General features: G+C 33.7%; 1 protein-coding gene across 2 annotated transcripts in view; it reads right to left on the bottom strand.

The window, feature by feature from the left end:
- SYCP2L (synaptonemal complex protein 2 like) overlaps positions 1–23,306 on the bottom strand; it is a 63,000-nt gene that overhangs the window by 22,301 nt on the left and 17,393 nt on the right. The window contains exons 11-19 of one of the 2 annotated variants that reach the window (XM_074271561.1): positions 21,540–21,691; positions 19,674–19,764; positions 17,602–17,696; positions 12,176–12,233; positions 12,009–12,096; positions 9,305–9,356; positions 5,301–5,362; positions 3,219–3,270; positions 2,040–2,095 (exon numbers count right to left, since the gene is read on the bottom strand). In XM_074271561.1, coding sequence (XP_074127662.1) covers positions 2,040–2,095; positions 3,219–3,270; positions 5,301–5,362; positions 9,305–9,356; positions 12,009–12,096; positions 12,176–12,233; positions 17,602–17,696; positions 19,674–19,764; positions 21,540–21,691 — 706 coding nt within the window. The remainder of the gene's footprint in view (positions 1–2,039; positions 2,096–3,218; positions 3,271–5,300; positions 5,363–9,304; positions 9,357–12,008; positions 12,097–12,175; positions 12,234–17,601; positions 17,697–19,673; positions 19,765–21,539; positions 21,692–23,306) is intronic. The other variant, XM_074271571.1, reaches the window with a different exon arrangement.

Genomic DNA, 23,306 nt, shown 5'->3' with positions numbered 1-23,306 from the left:
CAACAATAATAGCAACTGGCAGAGCATTCTACAAATATTATCTCATTTTATCCTCATAATAATCCTAGAAGGTACATATTATTATCCCTATTTTACAGATGAAGAAACTGCACAAAGTTCAAGTAACTTGCCCAGGATCACATTGTACTTGAGGTTAAATTTGAATTTCAGTCTTCTAGACTCCGGGTCAAACATTATCCTCAATTCCATCAAGATGTCTTAATAAAGGTTTTGGGTAAATATCATGATTTAATTCAAAAAAGAGACACTGACAGTAACAATTTTCAGTATAATGAAATATATATATGTATATATATACACACACACACACATATATATATATATATATATATATATATATATATATATATATATAATTTTTATGAATCTGAAAACACTTGTAAACAGTTCCATATACAAGGGACAAAAAAAGGACTATATATGAAACAGTGACAAATTATTTTGTTTTGTTTAGTTTTTAATGCCTTGCTTATCTTTCTCAACTTCATCCTTGTTGTTCTGATCTTTCCGCAAGTAGGATCAAGGACCAGAGGAAAGAATACCGAGCTGGAAGTCAAATTAAAGGCAGGTGCTGTCAATGCCAATATGTAACTTCAAACAGCTCATTTCACTGCCTCATCAGCTTCATCAGGCAAAAAGGGGAAATTTTAGTTGTCCTACCAGCCTCACAAGTTATAATCAAATGAGGTCAAAAAAGCAAAAATGCTTTTGAAAAAACTAAAATTTCCACAAAAAATAATGTGGAATAACCTGGATTGTTAATATACCCAAGAAAAATTAAAAGTAAAAGGGGAGAAGTAGCTATGGTAATGTTTGTTGATTTGTCGAAGTGACAAAATCTCACATTTACACCAATGTCCATGGGGTCACTTTAAGTCTGGAGCTACATTATCATGAAAAATTTCCTATTAATTAGTGTCCTAAAGTAAGATAGACTGCCTCAAGATGGGGAGAGTTCTGTCATCTCGTAGATCTTCATGCCTGACCACTATATGTGTTATAGTGAGAATTCCTTTCATTAAATATTTGGACTAGTTGGCCACTAAGATGCTTTCCAACTCCCAAATTCTGTGATCATGGGGGAAATATATATTTACCTAAGCAGAAGATTTCCTCTCAAAAGAAAAAAATTTAGAATTAAAATTGAAAGATTCAAGCATCTGTGATTAAAATCTCATTTCCCTAAAAAAATTAGATGAATTCTAATGGATTATAGTTCTAATCTCTTCCCTAAAATCCCATTTGATTTGTTCAGAGTCAGAGCTGAAGAGGACTTATAGTTTATCTGTTTGACCTTCTCATTTTACAGAGCTTAAATGACTTGCCCAAGATCACTGGATAAATGACAGAAGCTAAATTTTGAACTTAGGTCTTCTCACTCTAAAAGCATCATTCTTTTTGCTGTGTACACTCCCTATATGATTCTTTAAGTGAATAAAAGATTAACAATTACACTCTGCTAAATAAAGGCAGATGATATGAGAATGGGAAGTCTTATCTTATTTCTTCAAATGATTCCAATGCTGCTTCTGCACCCCAACAAGACGACCCCCTCCTTTAAGTTTTAATCTGATCTTTAATATGTTGTAAAAGTAACCCTGGGTTCATGAAGCCCATGTGAATGAAGTCCAAACTCTTGCAAGCTCTTACAAGATGGTGGTTGTTAGTCAGTTGTATCTAACTCTTTGTGATCCTTTTTAGACTGTCAAGGTGGGGAGGGATTACAATCTACCATGAAGGAGCACCAATCTCCAGAGAAATCGTGGATCATTTGAAGTATTAATTGATCCATCTGATAATACAAAATAGAATAGTGAATATGTACTTTTGAATGCCAAGTTGCTGGGTTTTTTTCATTTAAAAGTAGTTTAATATAGCTCTAACTGTAAGAGTCAGATTGTGTTCAGAAATTCAGTTTCTTTCCCTACTTCTCTCTCCTCAATTGTAAAATGAAGATTCACTGAAATGCTTTATAGCTCTAACATTGTATTATCCTAATTGAGTCACTCATAACATACCTCTTTCTCTTAGATGACCTTTTGTGGCTGAGAATCCTCTGCTTTGCTTCAACAACCTGGAACACAGACAAAAAAAAACCATACTTGTCTTCAAATAGAATATATTTCTCGTATATTATGGAAATATCTTATTATTTTTACTAACCTTATTACTTTTAGTGACCTAAATTGTTGGTAAATTTGAGAGTGACAAATTTAAACATGTATTCAAAGAGATTTCTGTTTTGTTTTGTTTTCCTTTCACAACAAAACCTTTTCACATATAATTGCAATTATCTATAGTGCTTAAAAAGAAATTGAAAAGTGTATGATCTTATGAGAACATAGTAATATTGAGTGCTAGTAGCTTTTTTAGACTCAGACCTTTAATTCAGGCAGAGGAAAAGAGGGCACTTTTTGTTGGGAATATAAGAAATGGCCCATTTCATAAAATACAACTTAACAAAATCAAGTGGACTTTCTCAGAATACAATTGAGTAAAATTATTCTTCCTGGTAACATGGCATAAAAAAAGAAAGCCTTTCTTGGGAGTTCAAAAGACTTGGATTCAAACATACCTCTGATTCAGACTGACTATCAGGCTAGGGAAGTCATGTAAATTTTTGGTGTAAAAAGCAAATTTCAACTTCTGGAAGAAATGGCAATTTTCATTGAAAGAGGGAGGCTCCTCCCTGGGAGCTTTCTACATCAACGAAACATGTGCAAAACAAAATTTATTTTGGAGATGAAAGAACTAACAGCCTACTCTCTGATACTGAATATATTCTTCCTAATAACCTGCTGCTACAAGAATTTGACTAGTTTATTATTATTAGCTAGGATAATTCTGAATAGAAAAACCACTAATGGAACATTTTGAGAATGTTCAATTTAACTCTCATTTATTTCTTGGTGTTCAAGATTAATGCCAAAAACATTTAGTTCAATTTTCTGTGGGTGGTCAGATGCTTTCCAGATTTTGATAAAATAATGAGTCAGAAGAATAAATAGAAGGAAGAAATTTAAAATATTCCCAGTTAATATATTTTAGAGGCTTTGAAGAAATGACAACTAGTCATTACAATTAACAGTGAATGCTGGCTACAACACAGATAGGTTCTTCTTGTAAAATGGTTTCAAACTTTCACAGAGCTTGAAAACACAGACCAAAATACAGATTGGTTTTTTATGTCAGCTTACCACTTGTGAATACATATGATCAAAAGACTTTTCAAAGTCATAAGGATTCTCTCTGAAAAGAAAATACAAATTTATTAAAATGTGCAAAAGTATAAGATGCAGAGATAAATTCACAACAACTATGTAGTTAATAAGGATAACTGAGGGGTAACAATAGTGGGAAGTAGTTAAGGAAGTCCAGTTGAGAAAGTGTGTGTACATATATGTATGTATTTTTTTTTAAATAAAAGTACCAGATCTAAAAACTACTATGTGCTTAAAGCTCAATAGCCAATTTAAAGTATCTGAATAAATATGATATTGGGGTATCTACTTTTAAACCCTATGGTTCAAAAGTCTTGAAAAGTTCAGTTATTTTGTTTCAATATAGACCTTCATTTCAGTTTTTGAAATCTTTCTGAGATAATTTTGAACAGCCATTCTCTTATGTATGAGCAAAATTTCAGGTAAGCATACTAAAAATTGTAATGAACTTACAAATGCAATCACATATGCACAAGAAGGTTTCTTGAGTCTTTCTAATGTGCTGTTTCCCCTTGGTTTTGCCATGAACGACAAAACTTTGAGAACGACTGTTACATAGTTGTACTACTGTACCACCTAGTGGAAAAAGCTGTAAACTGAAGGGTCTTTTCCCGACTAATGCGCCGTCCGACTAACCCCAACCCTAACCCTAACACTCCCGACTCCCGATTCTAATAAGCTCAAACTTTCCTAGACAGCCTTGTAAAGAGTCCTAGACATTCAAATCCCTAGATCTAAAAAAAGAGAGGAAAGGATTTATTAAATGTATTTAAATCTTTAATGTTGATTTTTTTTTTTTAAAAGAACACATAACTATTTTGTGATACTGTCCATATACTTTGCAGCAGAGGACTTGTTTTAGGTGGTTCCTGAATAAGAGGAGATGAACCAAGTTAAAATTGGGAAATGTTTAACAAAATAAATAAAATATATAATGTTAATTTGTGACTTTCTAAATCATTATGGACAGTAATTTGTGCTTCACACCTATTTATGGGTCATTATTGCTGTATATTTATGTTCTTTTTAGTGGGTTCTACATAATTTTACTAATTTAAATTATTGCCATTTATACTTGTTATATATTTGTTACATTTTCTGTTATATTCAAATACTTGAATGAAGATCCACCCTCGAATTATATCATATGTACCTAGGACCACATACTGGCAGAAAAAAAAAAAAAAAGAGATGGCCTATAACAAACATCTAAATTTACAAATAGATTTTAAAGAGGAAATATAATTATAAATACTTCTCAAAATTACTTTACATATTGCATTTTGTACTTTAAATACAAAATTTTTTTTCAAAGCTCATGCTGTATAGAGTGAGAAGCATTTGTATTGGCTAGTAAGAAGTTAAATACAATTTTCCAGCTACACCTGGATACTTCAGTGACTAAAGTTAATCAGCTGACTTCGTGATTTTAAAAAGACTGAAGAACAAATTGACAAGTTAACAACATCTTACATACCTGCAGAGGTATGAAACAAGAGTTCTATTTCCTAATACTACATTCTCCCTCAATCATGGGATACTAGGTTGTTTTGAGAAGATTAATCCTTTGCTGCTAAATCTGTGATGAAAACTTTAGACCATTACCATATCAGAATAGTGTCTCAATTCAAAGTTTTTTCCTCATTTCATGACCAGGTACAAGATTTTGGATGATAAGCAGGGAAGGAAATATTTGGATTTCAGTCCCTTTTCTGTCTTCCTCAAAAGCAATGATCAAACCTAAGATCTATGAAGGGTCAAGGAAATAGCTTCTGTATTAATTGTTAGAATCATCTCATATGATAGGTACATTATTAGGCTAAGATTAGTCTTTTTTTTCTACATATTTAACTTTCTTGATGACTATATTTTTAGTGTACCATTGTCTAATATAGGCTATTTCCTACACTCTTTACTTGCTGCACATTGATTTTTCTTTGCTTCCGTTTCAGAAGAGGTTGTTTTTAAAAAGTGTGTGTGTATGTGTATACATATATACATAACAGGTATATGGCATTAAGGCTAGGCTTTAATGCTACATAACAAGGTGTGCCATACCGTGTTTCAGGAATGTTCTTGTTTGAACGTGTTCTTTTTCTTCTCTTCTTTAAACCAACAGACTGAAAAAAGTAAGTTTTAGTGAGTTAAGCTAAAAAACTAAAGGCAATTTTAGTTATTTTTATTCTAATTATTGACAAGAACTTCTATCAACACAGAAATAACCATGAAATAGCCATGAAGGATATATAATTATGTAATCATAACTAAACAGAAAATGAAAGATAGAAAAAATAAAATGTGTCATATTGAACATAGAAAACCAGAACTTAAATACTAAGATCACAAAACTGTAAGAAGTAACCAAAATTATTAGAGGACTAATTTTGACTCATTTAAATATGTATTAAATATCTACTGTGTGGGCACCACACTAAATCATGAGGAATGTACAAAATGAGAGAATGTTTATCTTCAAGAAGATTACAAAATCTAGTGCAGGATATGATATGCACACAAATAATTACAAAATCCAGGGCAGGATATGACCTGAGCCTAAATAAATATAATATATTGTGTCTGAAAAAATTTAGTGAGATTTTTTAGCTACAATAACTTGAAATTACATTAAAACTATCCACTGTTGGAGGGGATGTGGGAAAACTGGGATACTGAAACATTGTTAGTGGAATTGTGAATACATCCAGCCATTCTGGAGAGCAATTTGGAACTATGCTCAAAAAGTTATCAAGCTGTGCATAACCTTTGATCCAACAGTGCTACTCCTGGGCTTATATCCCAAAGAGATCTTGCACCTGTATGTTCAAGAATGTTTGTGGCAGCCCTCTTTGTAGTGGCCAGAAACTGGAAATTGAATGGATGCCCATCAATTGGAGAATGGCTGAATAAATTGTGGTATATGAATGTTATGGAATATTATTGTTCTATAAAAAATGACCAACAGTATGATTTCAGAAGGGCCTGGAGAGACTTACATGAAATGATGCTGAGTGAAATGAGCAGGACCAGGAGATTATTATATACTTCAACAACAATACTATATAATAATGGTCATGGCCCTCTTCAACAATGAGATGAACCAAATCAGTTCCAATAGAGCAGTAATGAATTGAACCAGCTACACCCAGTGAAAGAACTCTGGGAGACGACTATGAACCACTACATAGAATTTCTAATCCCTCTATTTTTGCCCACCTTCATTTTTTATTTCCTTACAGGTTAATTGTACACTATTTCAAAGTCCAATTCTTTGTGTACAGCAAAATAACTGTATGGACATATATACATATATTGTATTTAACATATACTTTAACATATATAACATGTATTGGTCAACCTGCCATCTGGGGAAGGGTTGGGGGCAATGAGGCAAAAAATTGTAACAAATGGTTTTGCATTTGTCAATACTGAAAAATTGCCCATGCATCTATAATGTAAATTAAAAAGCTATAATAACAATAAAAAAACTACATTCACAATATCCAGCATGATGTAGATATATTATGTACATAAAAGTTCTTGATTCAGTACATGAATCCTATCAATGCCTATCCCTACTCTGTTGCTGGTCTGAATTCCATGTAGTAACAAGGTATCAAGATAAGTTTGTGTCTGCTTCATTTGCCCAAGTCAGACAGCCCAAATTCTATTTTCAGAGTTGGCTGCTACTTATGAGCTCTCATTTTGAACCTTTCTGAGCCTCGGTTTCCTCATTTATAATATAGGAGAAATATTTGTTCTCCCTCCCTCAGATATTGTGAGGATCTATTGAGATAAAGTATGTAAATTTCTGCCCTGAAACGTCAACTATTATTATTTCTAGGATAACTAGGAGAGCAGTAAATTCCCATCTGTACCACCCCTATTTTAAAACTAAAGCTATATATATCAAAAATCTGCTTACTTTGTTTTTTTCTTTCCATTAAGCCCAGAAACCTACTTGAAAGATAAAATTGCCACCAATTCTAAATTTTTCTGAAAAGAAAGACTTAAGGATAATGGACAAGGGAAGTATTTTGAATTAACTAAAAAGGTAATTGAAACTGATATTAAACAAGAAAAAAGTGGCTGAATTGTCTCAGTGCATTACTAATGCTAAGACTCAGTAGGAAAGTTGGCAATAAATTTGTGCTTACTCCATCTCTGAACTTTTAATTCTGAGTCTTGAATCTGACCAGTGATAAGGGATCTCTAAATGGCAATAAAATGTTTTGAGGGAAAGGGAGTTACTGTTTTTGACTGGGATGATCATTGAAGAAGTAACATCTTATCTGGGTGGATAGATACAGAGAGGGAAGAAAGAACAAACATTGCAGACAATTGGAAACATTTACAAGTAATAAGCAACAATTTGTCACATTTTACTGTTTCTACATCTGCAATGGGACAGGCTGGATGGTACCATAGATAGAGCCCAGGCTTGGAGTCAGAAATTCCTGTTCCCAAATTCAAATCTGGCCTTGGATACTTACTAGCTGTGTGATTCTGCATAAGTAGCTTAACCCTGTTTGCCTCAGTTTCCTCATATGTAAATTGAGCTAAAGAAGGAAGAAGGCAAACCACTCTGTTACATTTGAATGAAAGAGGGATGGAGGAAGGAAACAAACCTGACTAGAATCATGACAATTGGGACACTATTGAAAAACTACTGAACACTATCTCATCATTTTTTCATCAGCTCTCTCTCTCTTCTCACCCAGATACCACCTTCATTCAAGTCTTCTTTATCCTTCACTTGGATTTTTTAGCTTCCTAATTAAGTCTCTCTGCCTTAAGCTTCTTCCCAGTTCAGTTCATCTTCCACACTGCTGCCAAAGGGATCTGACCATGACACTATTCAATTTCAGCGGTTTCCTATAGGCTTTGTAAATAGAAACTCTTCTGCTTAACTTTTGAAAGCCTTATCAACCTTTACAGCATCCTTATACATTCTTCCCCTCCTGTACTCTGAAATCCAAACCAATGTGCCTTCTTTTAATCACAATGGAGATATGTTATAGATGTATTTATATATGCTATGTATATCTCTGTGTATAAATATATATGTGTGCATATGTATTACACATATAATAAATATAAATAAATGTGTACATACATACAAATATATAAACACTCCAAAATCTTCATAAAGAACCAGAGAGAAAATAGATGCCCATTAACAGGAGACTGACTAAACAAATTATTATATACAAATAGTTACTGTGCTATAAGAATAATATGATGAATAGAGAGAAACATGGGAAGACTTAAGTGAATTGATGCAAAGTAAAGTAAGCATAACCAGAAAAACAATATACATACAGTTATAATTATGTAAATGTGAATGAACCATTTAAAATCCGAGAGTTTTAATTTTCAAGCAAATTGGGAGACCCAAGTGATGAAAGGTCACTGTTTAAGTATTTGGACTTTTCCAAAAATGAAACCAACAACTTCAGTGGCAGCAACTTCGGTCACTGCAGAGCTTAAATCAGAGGGTAGATAACCACTTGTTGGGACTGTTATTGAATTTCACTTTAAACCAAACCAAGAGTCATGATTTGGGTTAAAGTGAAGTTCAATAATATACTTCACACATATACCTCCCTCTCCCCAACAATATTTTCAAGTGTTTTAGGTTTATAAAAATATTTGATATACATTATCCCAAACCTTATAACAATCCTGAGTCACATACTAAAGGCATTATTACAAGCATTTTTCAGATGAAGAAAGTGAAACTCAGAGAAATTAAATGACTTGTTCATGCCACACAACTATTGTCAGAGATGAATATGACTCTAGTTGGATTTATCGTACTACCTATTAAATTACTTTTAGAGTTCTGACTATAAGTCCAAGATTCTTCTCCAATGAATAATGATTCATTCCTAATTCAGTAAAGTGAAAGATTTATCAGGAGGCTTATTATTTTAAAATAATAATATTATTACATATACTATATATATTTATTATTATTATTATTATTATTATTATTAAAGAGGTTTATATTAAGGAAGCACTTAAGAAGGCTCTGAATTGCACTTGCTGCTTTCTTCACTTACCTTCATTGAACCCTCCTGGACAGTTAGAGCAGTCACAGGTAAATAGCTATAGCTAAGCACAAACAAAAGAACAGAAAAAAAATCAGAAATAAAACATTTTATGATATTAAAATCTTTGAAAAAATTTGAGTAACCGATTATAAAATAGGTTTTTCCCCATGCAAATGGGACAAATAGCTAATAATATTAAATTCACATTTATGTAACCTTCCTCACAACCACTCTGAAATATAATAAGCACAGGTATTATACCTATTTTACAAATGAAGAAATTGAGGCTTTGGGAGGGCAAGTGCATTGCCCAGGATTACCTAGTTCAAATGTCAGAGGCAGTATTCAAACCCAGGTCTCCTGACTCAAATTGTAGTACCTCTTACTACCATGTTTCTTAAAGACCAGGCCAGTTCATTTCTTACATTCGCTGCCTAGCAGGATACCTAGCACACATTAAATGTTTAAAAGATATTTATTGGGGACAGCTAGGTGGCACAGTGGATAGAGCACCAGCCTTGAATTCAGGAGGACCGGAGTTCAAATGTGATCTCAGACACTTAACACTTCCTAGCTGTGTGACCCTGGGCAAGTCACTTAACCCCAGCCTCGGGGGGGGGGGGGGGGGGAAAGATATTTAGTAACAGATATCATGGTATGTCTTTAAAAAATATCAAGCTCTTTTAAATTTTATGTATATATGTACATATAAGATTATTCCTATAGAGTTTATTCCAAGTTTCAATATGTAGGTTTAAACTATTAAAGTACTTTATAAGTGCATACACATGTATGTATGTGTATACATATGTATATACATAAATATATATGCTCTTCATAGATCTCGCCAATTCTGGAAAGTATGTACTACAAATATTTCAATCTTTATTTTACACATGAAATTGAGGCCCAAAGAATTAAAACAACATGCACATCCCTGGTAACATTAGCAAGCAGGTAAGATATGAACTTACATCTTTGCTTAACTTCAAGTCTATTACTCTTTCTACTATACCATGCTTCCTTGCAAAGCTAAGTTTTGAGCACTACCCTGTACAAAAAGGGAGAAACTCCCAATTAATTCATGAAATATGAACACATAATGATGGCTTAAAATGTCAGTCTCTTATGAGGTAAGTACCCTTTTGCCAAAAAAAGGTGTGGCTTTAAAATGAAATTGTTATATTAAGACTCTATTGCTTTAGTTTCTATTAGCTGGGATTAATTCTCAGCTGATCCTTCAAATAGCTGGGAGCCAACACTAGGAAAAATGTTTGCTTTTAACTTCCTTTCGCAGCACCCTTTCTTCCTAAGAACCAATGTCCACTTTACCTAATCACACAAATGTTTCGTTTTCATATAGAAATGTATCAGGGCATATAATGGTTTGTGACATAGTATGTAGGGCAGTGGATATAGTGCCAGGCCTAGAGTCAGGAAGACATCTCTCTCACTTCAAAACTGGCTTCAGACACTTACTGGTTGTGGGCAAGTTGCTTTACCCTGTTTATCTCAGTTTTCTCATCTGTGAAATAAGCTGGAAAAGATAACGGCAAATCATGCCAGTATCTTTGCCAAGAAAACCACAAATGGGGCTACTAAGAGTCAGATACCTCGCAACTGAACAAAAAAAGTGGGGAGGCAATTGATATTGTTTTGTCTTTAACTCATAAAGACTATCAGTCACTGAATGGAAGGCTTGGGATCTACATCAGCAAAGAAAGGGACTTTCACAAATGAAAATATATCTCTTTAGTTTCAGTAAATACAAAAGGAGCTATATGAATTTTAACTTTGTTCTCTACATTATGCTTATGCTGTCTCCTGACTGCACAATCATGTGAACCTTCCAGCATGGCACCCTGTATGAGACTATCTATATACTAAACCAATTTTTTTCCTCTCATCAAAACAGATCAGTCTCTTGCTCCAGTCTCTCAGACCCTGATAGATCATTTGGTAAGCAAATTCAAACTAAAAAATTCCTTAGAGAATTGATTATTTACTATCTAAGAAACATCTTAAAATGGTAGAATTGCAAGTACCATAGGAGATATAATGAAAGCTTTCTGTCCCCTAAATTATAACTTATAAGCAACTGTTTATTACATATTATTTAGATTAATGTTATGCCTAGCTATAGGGGAATATTCTCCTTAGGCTACCTAGAAGGAAAGTATCTTCACTCTAACAAATAAAAGAAAAAGGGAGCTATCAGACACATTTCATTACTATACTTTACTATAGTTATCACATTAGCTGTAACAAAACAACCACAGACACTGATATCATTTATGACCAAAAAGCCATCAATTATTCATCTAGAAAGATGGCAGATCTTGGTTTACCAATCCACTGCAATCTCCAGCCTACCAGGCCACACAGTGGTCTGCTACTCTGCTCTCTAGATTTCCAGACATTACTATCTGCCTTGCCAATGTACCTAAAAAATTCCCCTAATCTTGACATCTTTAGTAGTTATATACCTTTAGGCTAACCAGAAACTTTTCTTTGCATTCTATGTGTGTTGACTTCTCCAAACAGAATGTGAGCTCCTTGATAGCAAGAATTGTCCTTCTTTTCTATCAACATCCTCTGTATTCTTTTCTATTTGTATTGCACACAGTGTTTAGCATAGATAGCACTTGATTTTTTAAAAAGAATAATTTTTTTCAGCATTCATTATTTCATTTGCATTTTGGAAATCACTTACCTAGGCTTCCCATCTAATTTAGGAACCTGGGTTTTATCCATTTCTTTTAAGCTGTCCAAATAGTTCTGTTTTGAAGCAACTTCTTCTACTTGAAAAGAAAATATTTTAAACTTATTAAACATTTATGTGAGATGTGCAAATCCTAGCGACAGTTAACTATATCTGACCTTGACTTGGGTCTTCCAGATCTTCAAATAGAGTTGAAGTACTATTTGCATCAATTTGCTATAAAAGAAACATTTAAAATTATCATGTATCAGATAATTTGATACTAAAATTAATACTTAAAGTTACACAATGAAGAGGGATTGATACAAAACTGTCTTTCAGGCCATAACATCAATTTATCTCATAAATGAAACTCCTTAATTCTGTGTTTCATTAATTAGTTCCTTTTGAACAGGACTCAAGAAATTTGTCTTATTGAGGAGGTACTGCAGTATTCTGGGGCTTAATACAATCAGCATGTCATTCACATAGGAACATCTAGATGACCTCACTAACTCTATAGAATCTCTCTTTTATTTGGACATTGGGAAGAACATCTATAATGATGTTGAAGCTACACACTTCTGTTTTATTATTATTTGATGCTGATAACCACATTTTAAATTGGCTTAGCTTTATGTTTTCATCTATGACAGCATCTTATATTATCTTGATATGCATAAGAGAAATGCTTCATGAAATCAATTAAGCCTGCTGACATTGATATAGTACTTTAAGATTTACAAAATTCTTTCCTTACAAAATATTATTGCAAGATAGATAGAACCTGTATTATCAGCTAACAGAACTTAACATAGTACTTGACATGTAGCAGACATTTAATAAATATGATTATTAATCTTCATTTTATAGATTAAAAAACTATCTCAGAGAAGTTAAATTATTTGCCTAAATTCATACAACTTGCACATCTTAGAGCAAGGCTAACTCAGGTTTTTCTGAATTCAAGTTCAATACTATTCCATTAATCCATGCTAGAATCATCTGCAATTGGCTAAGGCAGCATTCTCGGATGAGAATCTCCAGTGTTAGGAAAGAAACTATAAAGTACTTTCAAAAAACATTTCCTAGGTTTATGATTATAATGGAATATTATTGTTTAAGAAATGACAAGCAAGCTGATTTCAGAAAAACTTGGAAAGATGCATGAACTGATATTAACTGAAATGAGCAGAACTAAGAGAAGATTGTATAAATAACATGATTATGTGATGATCAACTGTGATAAACGTGGCTCTTTTCAACAATGAGGTGATTCAAGGCAATTCCAATAGATGTGGGTTAGAAAGAGCTATCTGCATATAGTAAGAGAACTATGGAAATTGAATGTGAATCAAATGATAGTATTTTCACTTTTTGGGGGTTATTGTTTGCTTGAGGGTTTTTTTATGTTTTTTTTTCCCCTTTCACTTTTTGATCTGATTTTTTTTGCACAGCATGACAAATATGGAAATATGTTTAGAAGAATTGTACATGTTTAACCTATTTTGGGTTGTTTGCTGTCTTGAGGAGGGAGAAGTAAAGGAGAAAAATTTGGAAACAAGGTTTGCAAAGGTGAATGTTAAACTATTTTTGCATGCATTTGAAAAAATAAAAAGCTATTTAAAAATATTTTCTTGCATAAACATTCTCAGAACTCTAAAGGTGGAAGCAGCAGAGGTCATCTTGTCTAACACCTTCTTGAAGCATAAATCCTTTATTATCTCAAATGATCTAGTCTCTGAGTATCTACTTCTGATATAGGATGGAACTCTACTACCTAATGAAGAAGCCCCCCCCCCCACATTCTGATAACTTCCTCATTCTTCACTTTGAACAAAAAAACAAAAAACAAAACCTGCTATCCATTTCCCCTAATTCTGCTTCCTAGACTCAAAACAGAACAAATCTAGAAACCACTCTTCTATATGAAAGCCCTATAAGTATTTGAAGAGGATTACTGTGCTATCCCTGCTTTCTATACTTTCCAGTCCAAACACCTTCACCCAATTCATCTATGGTTTCAAAGCCTTTCACCATTCTGGTTGCTCAAGTTATAACAAGTTAGAGGCTGAAGACTGTAATAGATAATAATAAATTGTAAATAATGATTGTAATAGATAATAAAAAGTAAATAATAATTCTAATAGATGATAATAAATAACTCTGAAAAGAATATAATAGAGGTATTGTTTCCATGCTCTGGAAAAGCTATTTTTATAAATATAAGACCTAAGATCAAATGAGCTTTTTCAACTACTAAGTCACTTCATTGACTGTGAGGTAAATGTGAGTCAACTCAAACTCTCAAATCTTTTTTATATTAATTGCCTTATAGGCATACGAGTCCCTTATTTTAAAACTTTATGGTTCATTTTTTAAGCTTTACTGCAGAATTACATGTTCATACCCATTGCATTTCACTTTGTAATTATAAAAAATCCTCTGTTTTATTGAATGACCACCTATTCCTCTGAAAGATTATACTCAGTTTTTCTGGATAGGTATTGCAATCCTAGCTCTATTGCTCTCCAGAACACCAAATTCCAAGCCCTTTGGTCCTGTAATGTAGAGGCTGCTAAATCTTGTATTATCCTGACTGTGACTCTATTATACTTAAATTGTTTCTTTCAGGATGCTTGCAATATTTTCTCCTTGATCTGGGAGTTCTGAAATTTGGTTATAACATTCTAGGTCTTTTCATTTTAGGATCTCTTTCAGATAAGTGGAGTCTTTCAATTTCTTTTTTATCCTTTGTTTCTATAATATCAGGATACTTTTTCTTGATAATTTCTTGAAAGATTATATCTTTTTTTTTATCAGGACTTTCAGGCAGATCAATAATTTTTAAATTATCTCTACTGGTTCTATTTTCTAGGTCAGTTTTTCCAGCAAGATATTTCACATTTTTTTCTATTTTTTTTTCAATTTTTTGGATTTGCTTTATTGTATCTTGATTTCTCATAAAGTCATTAGCTTGCATTCATTCAATTCTATTTTTCAAGGAATTATTTTCCTCAGTTAGCTTTTGTATCTCCTTTCCCAATTGGCCAACTTTGCTTTTTAAGGCATTCTTCTCATTAGATTTTTTTTTTATTTCCTTTTGCACCTTTCTCAATTTTTTCTCTAATTTTTCTCCTCTCTCTCTTACTTGATTTTCAAAGTCCCTTTTGAGCTCTTTCATGGCCCAAGTCCAATTCTTAATTTTTTTAAGAGGCTTGGATATAGGAGCTTTGACTTTGTTATTTTCCGAGTGTGTTTTGATTTTCCTTGAAACTATAATAACTTACAATGGTCAGAAACTTTTTTGTTGTCTGTTCATTTTCATAGCCTATTATTCTGCTTTTAACTTTGTTAAATTAGGGCTCTGTTTCCAGGGTGGAGGATGCATTGTCTCAAACTTCAGGGACTGTTTCAGAAATCCTAGGAATCTGACCACAAACACTCTTTTGTGCCCTGGAGCTGTTAAGTGAATCCTCACCCCACCATAGCTGTAAAATCAAGTGTGCTGGCTGGGGCTCAACTGACTGGAGCTATGCTAAGATTGCACATGAAACTGTTACCCCATTGCCCCAGACCCTCTCCACTGACCTTTGAAGTCCTCTCTAGTGTCCTGGGCTTAGAGGCAAGAAGCCTCCAGCACTGCTGCTGATTCAGAGCTCCTGCCTTGCTGACACTGGCGTCTGGGCCAGGACTGGGGCTAGGACTAAGCCTGCACTGGGATTGTGTTCTGGGCTCCTACTCTGGTTCCACAGACTTTTTCTACTGACCTTTCAAGTCCTCTTTGGTACCTCTTCATTAAGAGGTCTTAAAGCCACCAGTATTGCCGATAATTCAGATGACCAGCGGGGTTTAGGGTTGTGCTAGTACTCCCATCTTTGTGTCACAGACCTTTTCTGCTGAGCTTCTAAGTTTCCTTCAGTTGGAAAATGTTCTATATCTTTTTGGGTGTTCTGATGCTCCAAGATTTGTTTAGAGTCATTATTTTAAAGTAGTTTGAAGGAGAGGTTGGGTAAATTCCTCTCTTTACTCCACCATGTTGGCTCTGGCCTCCCCTCACCACATACACACACCATATTATTAATTCTGACTCATTTTTCTTGTCTGTTGAGATCTTTTCTGTGTCCTAATTCTGCTATCATATATTAGCTAACTTTCCTGAGATAACTCAGTTTTATATGTGTGCTATCTATATTTTCAGTCTGGTAAAATCAACTACTAATAAAATGGATTGTCATTCTGGAAGAGTACCTAAATAGCATTTAAATGACAACCTCAGGGAACTGAATACTTATACACCTTGGAAAATGATGAAAGGGACAGTTTCAGAGAAATCTGGAAAGACATATGTAGTAATGATGTGGGTTAAGATTCCTTTCTAATTCCCAGCCCCCCATTGGATCTGAGCTAACTTGGGCTGTCCCAGTCCCCATTCTAATGATCTGCTCAGGTTTCCCCAATCCCCACCCCAAGCACAAACAGCTTCCTCCTTATCTAAAAACCTATTGAATTCTATTCAAATTCTAACCCTGGCCAAAACCAGCCAGGAGCCAACCTGGGACTCCACCCACCTTCAAGATTACCAAAAGCCCGCATTATAAAAAGGATAACCCTGGAGTCTTTGCAGGAGCCCCAAACATAGCATCCTTATGCTGGCTATGTCAAGGGTTCCTGCCCACCCAGTGCCAACCCTGGCCCTGGTGTCTTCTACCTTCCAACCTTACTTCCAAACCCCACAATAAACTTCTTTTATTAATCTAGGTTTTCGAGTTTGTAAATTCCTTTACAGAGAATTCTTGCACAGTTACTAGACCTCATTTAACTCTCTATCCTTGCGCTGAATCCAAAGGGGTTGCAGGAGAGCTCTATTTGACTCCCTGTACCCTGAACCTGCCACTAGACCTCAATTAACCCTAATTTCATTTAGGTGCCCCTTATCTAGTTCTCATCAGTAACACAGTGAAATAAAGCAGAGGTAGAAAAACAATTTATACAATAACTACAATATAAAAATGATTAAGTGTCTTAAAAAGTCTTAATCAATGAAATGAATAACCATGGCTTCAGAGGACCAATGATGAAGCATGTTACCCACCTCCTGAAAGAAAGATAATGGAATTAACATAAAGAATGAAATTTGCAGTTTTGAACCTGGTCAAAGAAAGAATTTGTTTTGCTCAACTATGCATTTTTATTACAAAGGGTTGTTTTTATTTTTCATTGGAGGTAAGGGTAGGAAAGAGAGAGATGCTTAACTTTTTAAAATTTTAATTTAAAAAATATTTCACTCCAGTAAAATGATAGGAAAGGAAATCTATTATAATCTTCAGCCTCAAATCCAAGGAATAACTTTGTGTCACTGACTCCTTTAGAAATTTGTACCTACTGATTTTTTTTCTAATGATATTTTTAAACTATTGAAAGAAATATTAAATTTCAGTTAAAGTTTAATGAAAATGAAGATAAAGCTTTTTTCCCCATTAAGGATCAAAGACTTCCTCAAATCTATCCAACCTCCAGATTAAGAACCCTTGCTCAAATACCATCTTAATAGTTTAATAGTATATAGGCTTTAGTATCAAATTTCCAAATTTTCCATACTTACTATTGTTTCAGGTAGTTCAACTACTTCAGAAGACTCATAAAAAGAATCATTTTTATCATCTAGCATAGATTCTTCCTGGTACATAGGTTCTTGTACTTTGAAAAACATTTGATTAAAAAATAAACAGCACTTTTAGAAATGAACAATTTAGTTTTAGATTACTGATATCAAAATATGCTTCATTTACATACATAATGCATGATTTTTCAGGTTTCTGATATCATTCATAACTTTGATTTGAAATTGTGTTCCTTGTTAAAGTTCTCCTGAGAAGGACACTATTTATACCTCAAGTCAAATGCATTTATAAATCTTAAAATAATGTAGCTATCAAGTATTTTAAATATTACTATCTAGCCCAACCAAGGACCTGAAAGGTCAATTGACAGTTTATTCTTCTGACTTTGCTTCAGTCTCTCCAGGCCACCATTCCTCAATTGCCTTCTTGTCCTGGAAGATGCCTCTGCCCCATTGTTCCTTCCCTCCCATTTGTTCCTCCCAGAACTTCCAATTTGAAGAGCCCAGACTAGGCATCCTTCATCCCAATCTGGGCTCTGCTTTTGTCTCTATGGATTTTACCCCATTCTCAGATATGGGTACCTACCTTCTCCTTTCCCTTTTAGCTCCCTTTTTGTGATCCGATTTCTCCCATTAGAATTGAAGGGAGAAGCTTTCTTTTTCCTTGTATTTGTATCTCCAACCTTAGCATAGTGCTTGACACATAGTAAAAGTTTGTTAACGTGACTTGTTGAATTTGTCCATAGATTCACAAGTAACAAATTCATTTTCTTTCCATTGCATTCAAAAGTCTTATCCAGAATATTTTGATAATCAGAGAACAGAAATAGGTGCCAAAAAAGGAAAAGGGGGACAGCAAAAAAACAACTTTGTATCATAATTTTTCACCAATTACCACTTTGAGAAACTTGCTGTTCAAGGACTCCTACAATGCCTCTGCACTAAGGCATCCTAGGAGATCATGAAGTCACTGCCATCTTCTGGTAAAAGCTGATAATTTAGTACTATGTCAAAGACTTAAAAATAGAAAACTAAAGGTAGAATTTTAAACACAAGTGTCTATGTTGTTTTAAGTCACATATATGAAAACATGGAATTTGACACAAGCCTAGCCTAAGGAATAAACAGTATCTATTCAGATAAGAATGGATAAGATCTCATCTGTCCAGTGTAGATATTTGGAAATGAATATGGGGGGGGGGGCAGGGCGTTTTTTAAAATTAGATACAGGATCTTTAAAATCCTGCAACAACAAAAACAAGCTGAAAATCAAAATACATCCTTCAGGCAAAGTGCTTGAAATAAGTAAGAAGCTCACAACTTAGATTTAAAAAATTAAGCATCGCTGATTAATTTGCTTTCTTTAATTAATTAATTACTTTAATTTGCACTTTCCTTGGCAACAAAGTGCCAGCAGACCATAGATAAAATGTGGCATTAGTTGTCAGATCCAGTCAATATTCTGTTGTTCTGAACAATGTGTTAAAAAAAAAAAAAAAAAAAAAAAAAAAAGGGAAGGATTTTCTTGGGGATAATGTAGTTAGGAAGTGACTAACTTTTTTAAAGGACTTCAATGAACAGTTCAATATAATAAAGATAATTCATTAAAACACAAATACTCCTAGGAAGAGTAACACCTTACACTTATCAACTATTATTTTCTAATTCCTCCAATTCCAATCCTAGATTTTCAATAATTACTCATCACTTGATTTAGCATATAGGAAGCAATGTTTTCATACCTAATATTATGATATGTTTTTCAGATACTCCCTCTGCTTCTAGATCCCTAATCTTAGATCATTGCTTATGCAACAGACTATATCTCTGAGAAAGAATCAATGAATTTTAGAAAATCAATAACAAATTATTTTTGAAAAGTTGAACTGATAAGCTAATGACCTTATGAGAAATATAAGTCTGGCTATGGTCATAGAGGGAGCTGTATAAGTCATAAAGAATAAAATCAAGAAAGTATCACTGTCCTTGAACATCGTCTTGATTATTAATTTAGGTAATTAGCGATAGGATTATCTTCTAACTTCCATATTTACCTGCTTTTTCATCATGGTAATAGAGACTCTCCTGTTCTTTGAAATCCTCAAGAGTTTCTGGTGGTTCTTTTTTTGTCTGATCAGGGTTCAGCTAAAAACCAAACAAAAACAGGTTTTCATTTTTTAAAAAAAAGTCCTATTAACATCTTAATATCTTTTGAAAAATGCTAAAAAGCATAGTGAGTATATGGCATAGCAATTTGGGGCTAAACATGACTGAAAATAACCTTTCAAGAGCTTTTCCACCCATTTCAAGCTCCCTTTCTTCTCCTAGACATTATTCCAAATGGCTTTTATTTTTAGGCCTACTCAGCAAATGGAAAAGAAAGAGGAATGGATCAAGATGAAAGCATGCTTTTCAGGTTCTAGAATTCCAGAGACTCTTAAAAAGTATAAATAACAATATATTAAATAATCATAAGAAGCACTTGAAGCTTTGCAAAGCACTGCACATTTTATAACTCATTTGATCCTCACAACATACTTAGGAGGCCAATGCTATTATTAGCCCCATTTAACAGATGGGAAAAATGAACAAGATTAAGTGATTTGTCCAGGATGACACAACTAATAAGTATCCAAGGCAAGATTTGAATAGATTCTAAGTCCATCATTCTTATCAACATAGCCACCAGCTGCCTCAGAAGAATTATAATCATCTTAACATTAAAAAAAAAGAATCTTCAGGGATATTAAACTTGGAATTAGAATACCCCAAGTTCAAATACTAGAGCTGATTTTTTTTGTTTTTTTGAATAACTGAAAATAATTTATTAAGCATTTTTATTAAAGCTTTTTATTTTCAAAAGATATGCATATGTGTAGAAGAATTGCATGTTAAACATATTGGATTACTTACTATCTAGAAGGGGGGGGAAGAGAGGAACAAAATTTCAACATTTATCCTTGCAAAATCTTGTGTTACCAATTATTAATAATTGAATAAATATCTTACCTCCCCCTACAAATATCCTCATTTTTTTCATATTTTGTCTGTACCTCTTCCTCCTTTGCACATTCTGCTTTCCTATTTTGTCCATATTTCTGTGAACTTTTCCTTTTTTCCAAAGATATAAGGTTTTTTTTTTTGAGAATGGTCTGTCATTTCTATTCAATAAACATTTACCAAAAGCCTACCATTATCTTAGTTGTAGTGCCTTCTCTCCTTTATTTCCTATTTATTCTGTATATAATTTGTTTTTACATATGTGTTTACCTGTTCCTTCCATTAGATTGTAAACTCCTTAAGAGCATATAGCACTACTTAAAAGGTTCAGAAAAAATTTTTGTGTAGGTGGTAAAATCTGATCTTGGAGAAAGCTTGAAGAAAGGCTTCAGAGATTCAACAATATAGAAATGAGGAAGGAGACATCCTAATAAAACCAAAGTAAGCCTTAAAGTAACCACTCAAAGCCAGTTATGCTAAACAAATTCACTTGAATTATTATCTTTTATTCTCTAGAAGTTTATAAACTTAAATAAAGATTATATACTTGTTTCTTAGGGGTTAAGTTAGAAACCTGGGTTCTTTAGTATGGAATATCTGGAGAAGAATGAAAGTAGAAACAAATAGCAATATAATGACCAAATGAGCAAAGGATGAATCTCTAATAATACTCAAAGTGAAAAAAAGAGAAATGGAATTTGTAGATGGGGGTTAAATGTGCTAAGTGGCTTATATATCCTATGACATTGCATTTCTTAAAAGTCATATATCTACAACTAAACAAAATTTCCACCATTTCCAAAGATCTCAGACTTTCCAACCTTTTCTATCAATGAAAATTGATATTTTAATGCCAAACATAATCACAAATACTGACATTTTTAAATGAGCAGAAATTAAATTTTAAAAAATGAACTTGCCAGGTATTTGTCTGGTCCAAGAACTCTCATGCAAGTCTTTAGTATATCAGATTGTACATCAAAATGTATTTCTATTTTCATCACTTCTTTGTTGTTGAAAAGAAAGAGAGATTTCTTCAGGCAAACAACAAGGACCTTCTTTTTTCCAGCTTCTAACAAAAGGAGAAAAAAAAAGTAGGGGGACATATTATATAGCAGGTGAAATGAAAGATTGGTTTTAGTGTTTATAATTTCAAATTATTGAATTAAAAAATGTTTGCTCACCATTACTACCTGCCCAAATTTTCTAGAGTGAGTACCTGTATAGAAATGACACTAAAACTTGTTGGTCAGTTGTTTGACTTGTATTCGACTCTTTGTGACCCTATTTGGGGTTTTCTTGGCAAAGATACTAGAGTGACTTGCCTTTCCTTCTCCAATTCATTTTACAGATGAAGAAACTGAAACAAACAGGGTTAATTTCTTCAGAATCACATAGCTATAATTCCCCGAGGCCAGATTTTAACTCAAGAAGATGAGAATACTAATCACTGCGCCACCTAGCTACCAAATAAATTGGAGGCAAATAAATTTAGCAACTGTTTTATCAGACTCTAACGCTTGGCATCCAATCTATCTGTATTTTGACGGGAAAGAATGAATGAACCTCTTTTATATCATTACAAAGTAGTCTGTCATCCTCTTTTAAAAATAACTTAAGGTTAATACTAGGTGAAACAGTCTATGGGCTACTTGATGGGGAAGAAGAGAAAGGAAAGCCTTTATAGATTGTTCTATAAATTGTTGGATAGACAACAGTTTCTTGTAGGCAGCAAATAAGCACTAAATGAACTCTTCAACACTAAGACAAAAATGAAAATTTATTTTTGGTACCTTCCTAATTTCTCTTTTAAAGTCCTTGTCTCTTTCCCTTCTCTAGGTATGAGGGTCCTTCTGATCCCCTTAATCTATTCCCAACTCCCAGTGTTGCTCAGGTCCACTGACTGTGTGTTCAGTAGAGAATCAACTCAGAATATCTAACTCTCATGATAAGGTAAAAAAGAGATAGCCCAAGATAAAAATAATTAATAGGAAATTCTTGTCTGAAGAGAGGTTAAAGGAGATAACTTGAGACACAAATGATTAAGAGAAATTCCTGTCTTATTTACAAATCTCTCCTGAACCTCTTGGATAACATCTCTGTGCAAACTTTGTTTTATGGCCCTGGTTATGTATAAAATGATTTTCTAAAAATGTTTTCCTTGCACTCGGTTTATCCTTGCCTTGTGCCCATCAACTGGCGTCCCCTTGCCAGGCAGTTTGGCCTTTCTGGAGGCCAAATGCCTGTCTATCCCTTTACTATCAATAAAGACTTTGTTTTGACACAGCATTGAGTAGGGGATTCATTTGCTACCCAACCTGGCCTTGGTACTTTGGGGAAGAACAGAGAGGTAATCAGACAACCAGAAAAAGAGCTGATCCATCTGAGCTTAGAGCCTCAATTTCTCCTCATCTCAGATACAGTGTGCCTGGATGCTACTAAACCTAATACTTCATTAACTGGCTGTACCCCCAAAGAAGGTCAATTCTTGAGAAGTCTTACTCTGAATGGATTCTAATATTAGGCACAACAAATTTGGAGTCAGAGAACTGGGGTTCAGTTTCTTCCCATCAACTTGGACAAATCTGTGTGTCTCTGGAATTTGATTTCCTCACTGTAAAATGAAGGGGTTAGACTAAGCAGGCCCCCAAGATACCTTTCTAGTCTCAAAAAAAAAACCCAAAAAA

Source organism: Sminthopsis crassicaudata, chromosome 1 (assembly GCF_048593235.1).
Source record: "Sminthopsis crassicaudata isolate SCR6 chromosome 1, ASM4859323v1, whole genome shotgun sequence".
Taxonomy (NCBI): domain Eukaryota; kingdom Metazoa; phylum Chordata; class Mammalia; order Dasyuromorphia; family Dasyuridae; genus Sminthopsis; species Sminthopsis crassicaudata.
The sequence above is the reverse complement of the archived record's forward strand: the minus strand, read 5'-3'. Positions and strand labels throughout refer to the sequence as shown.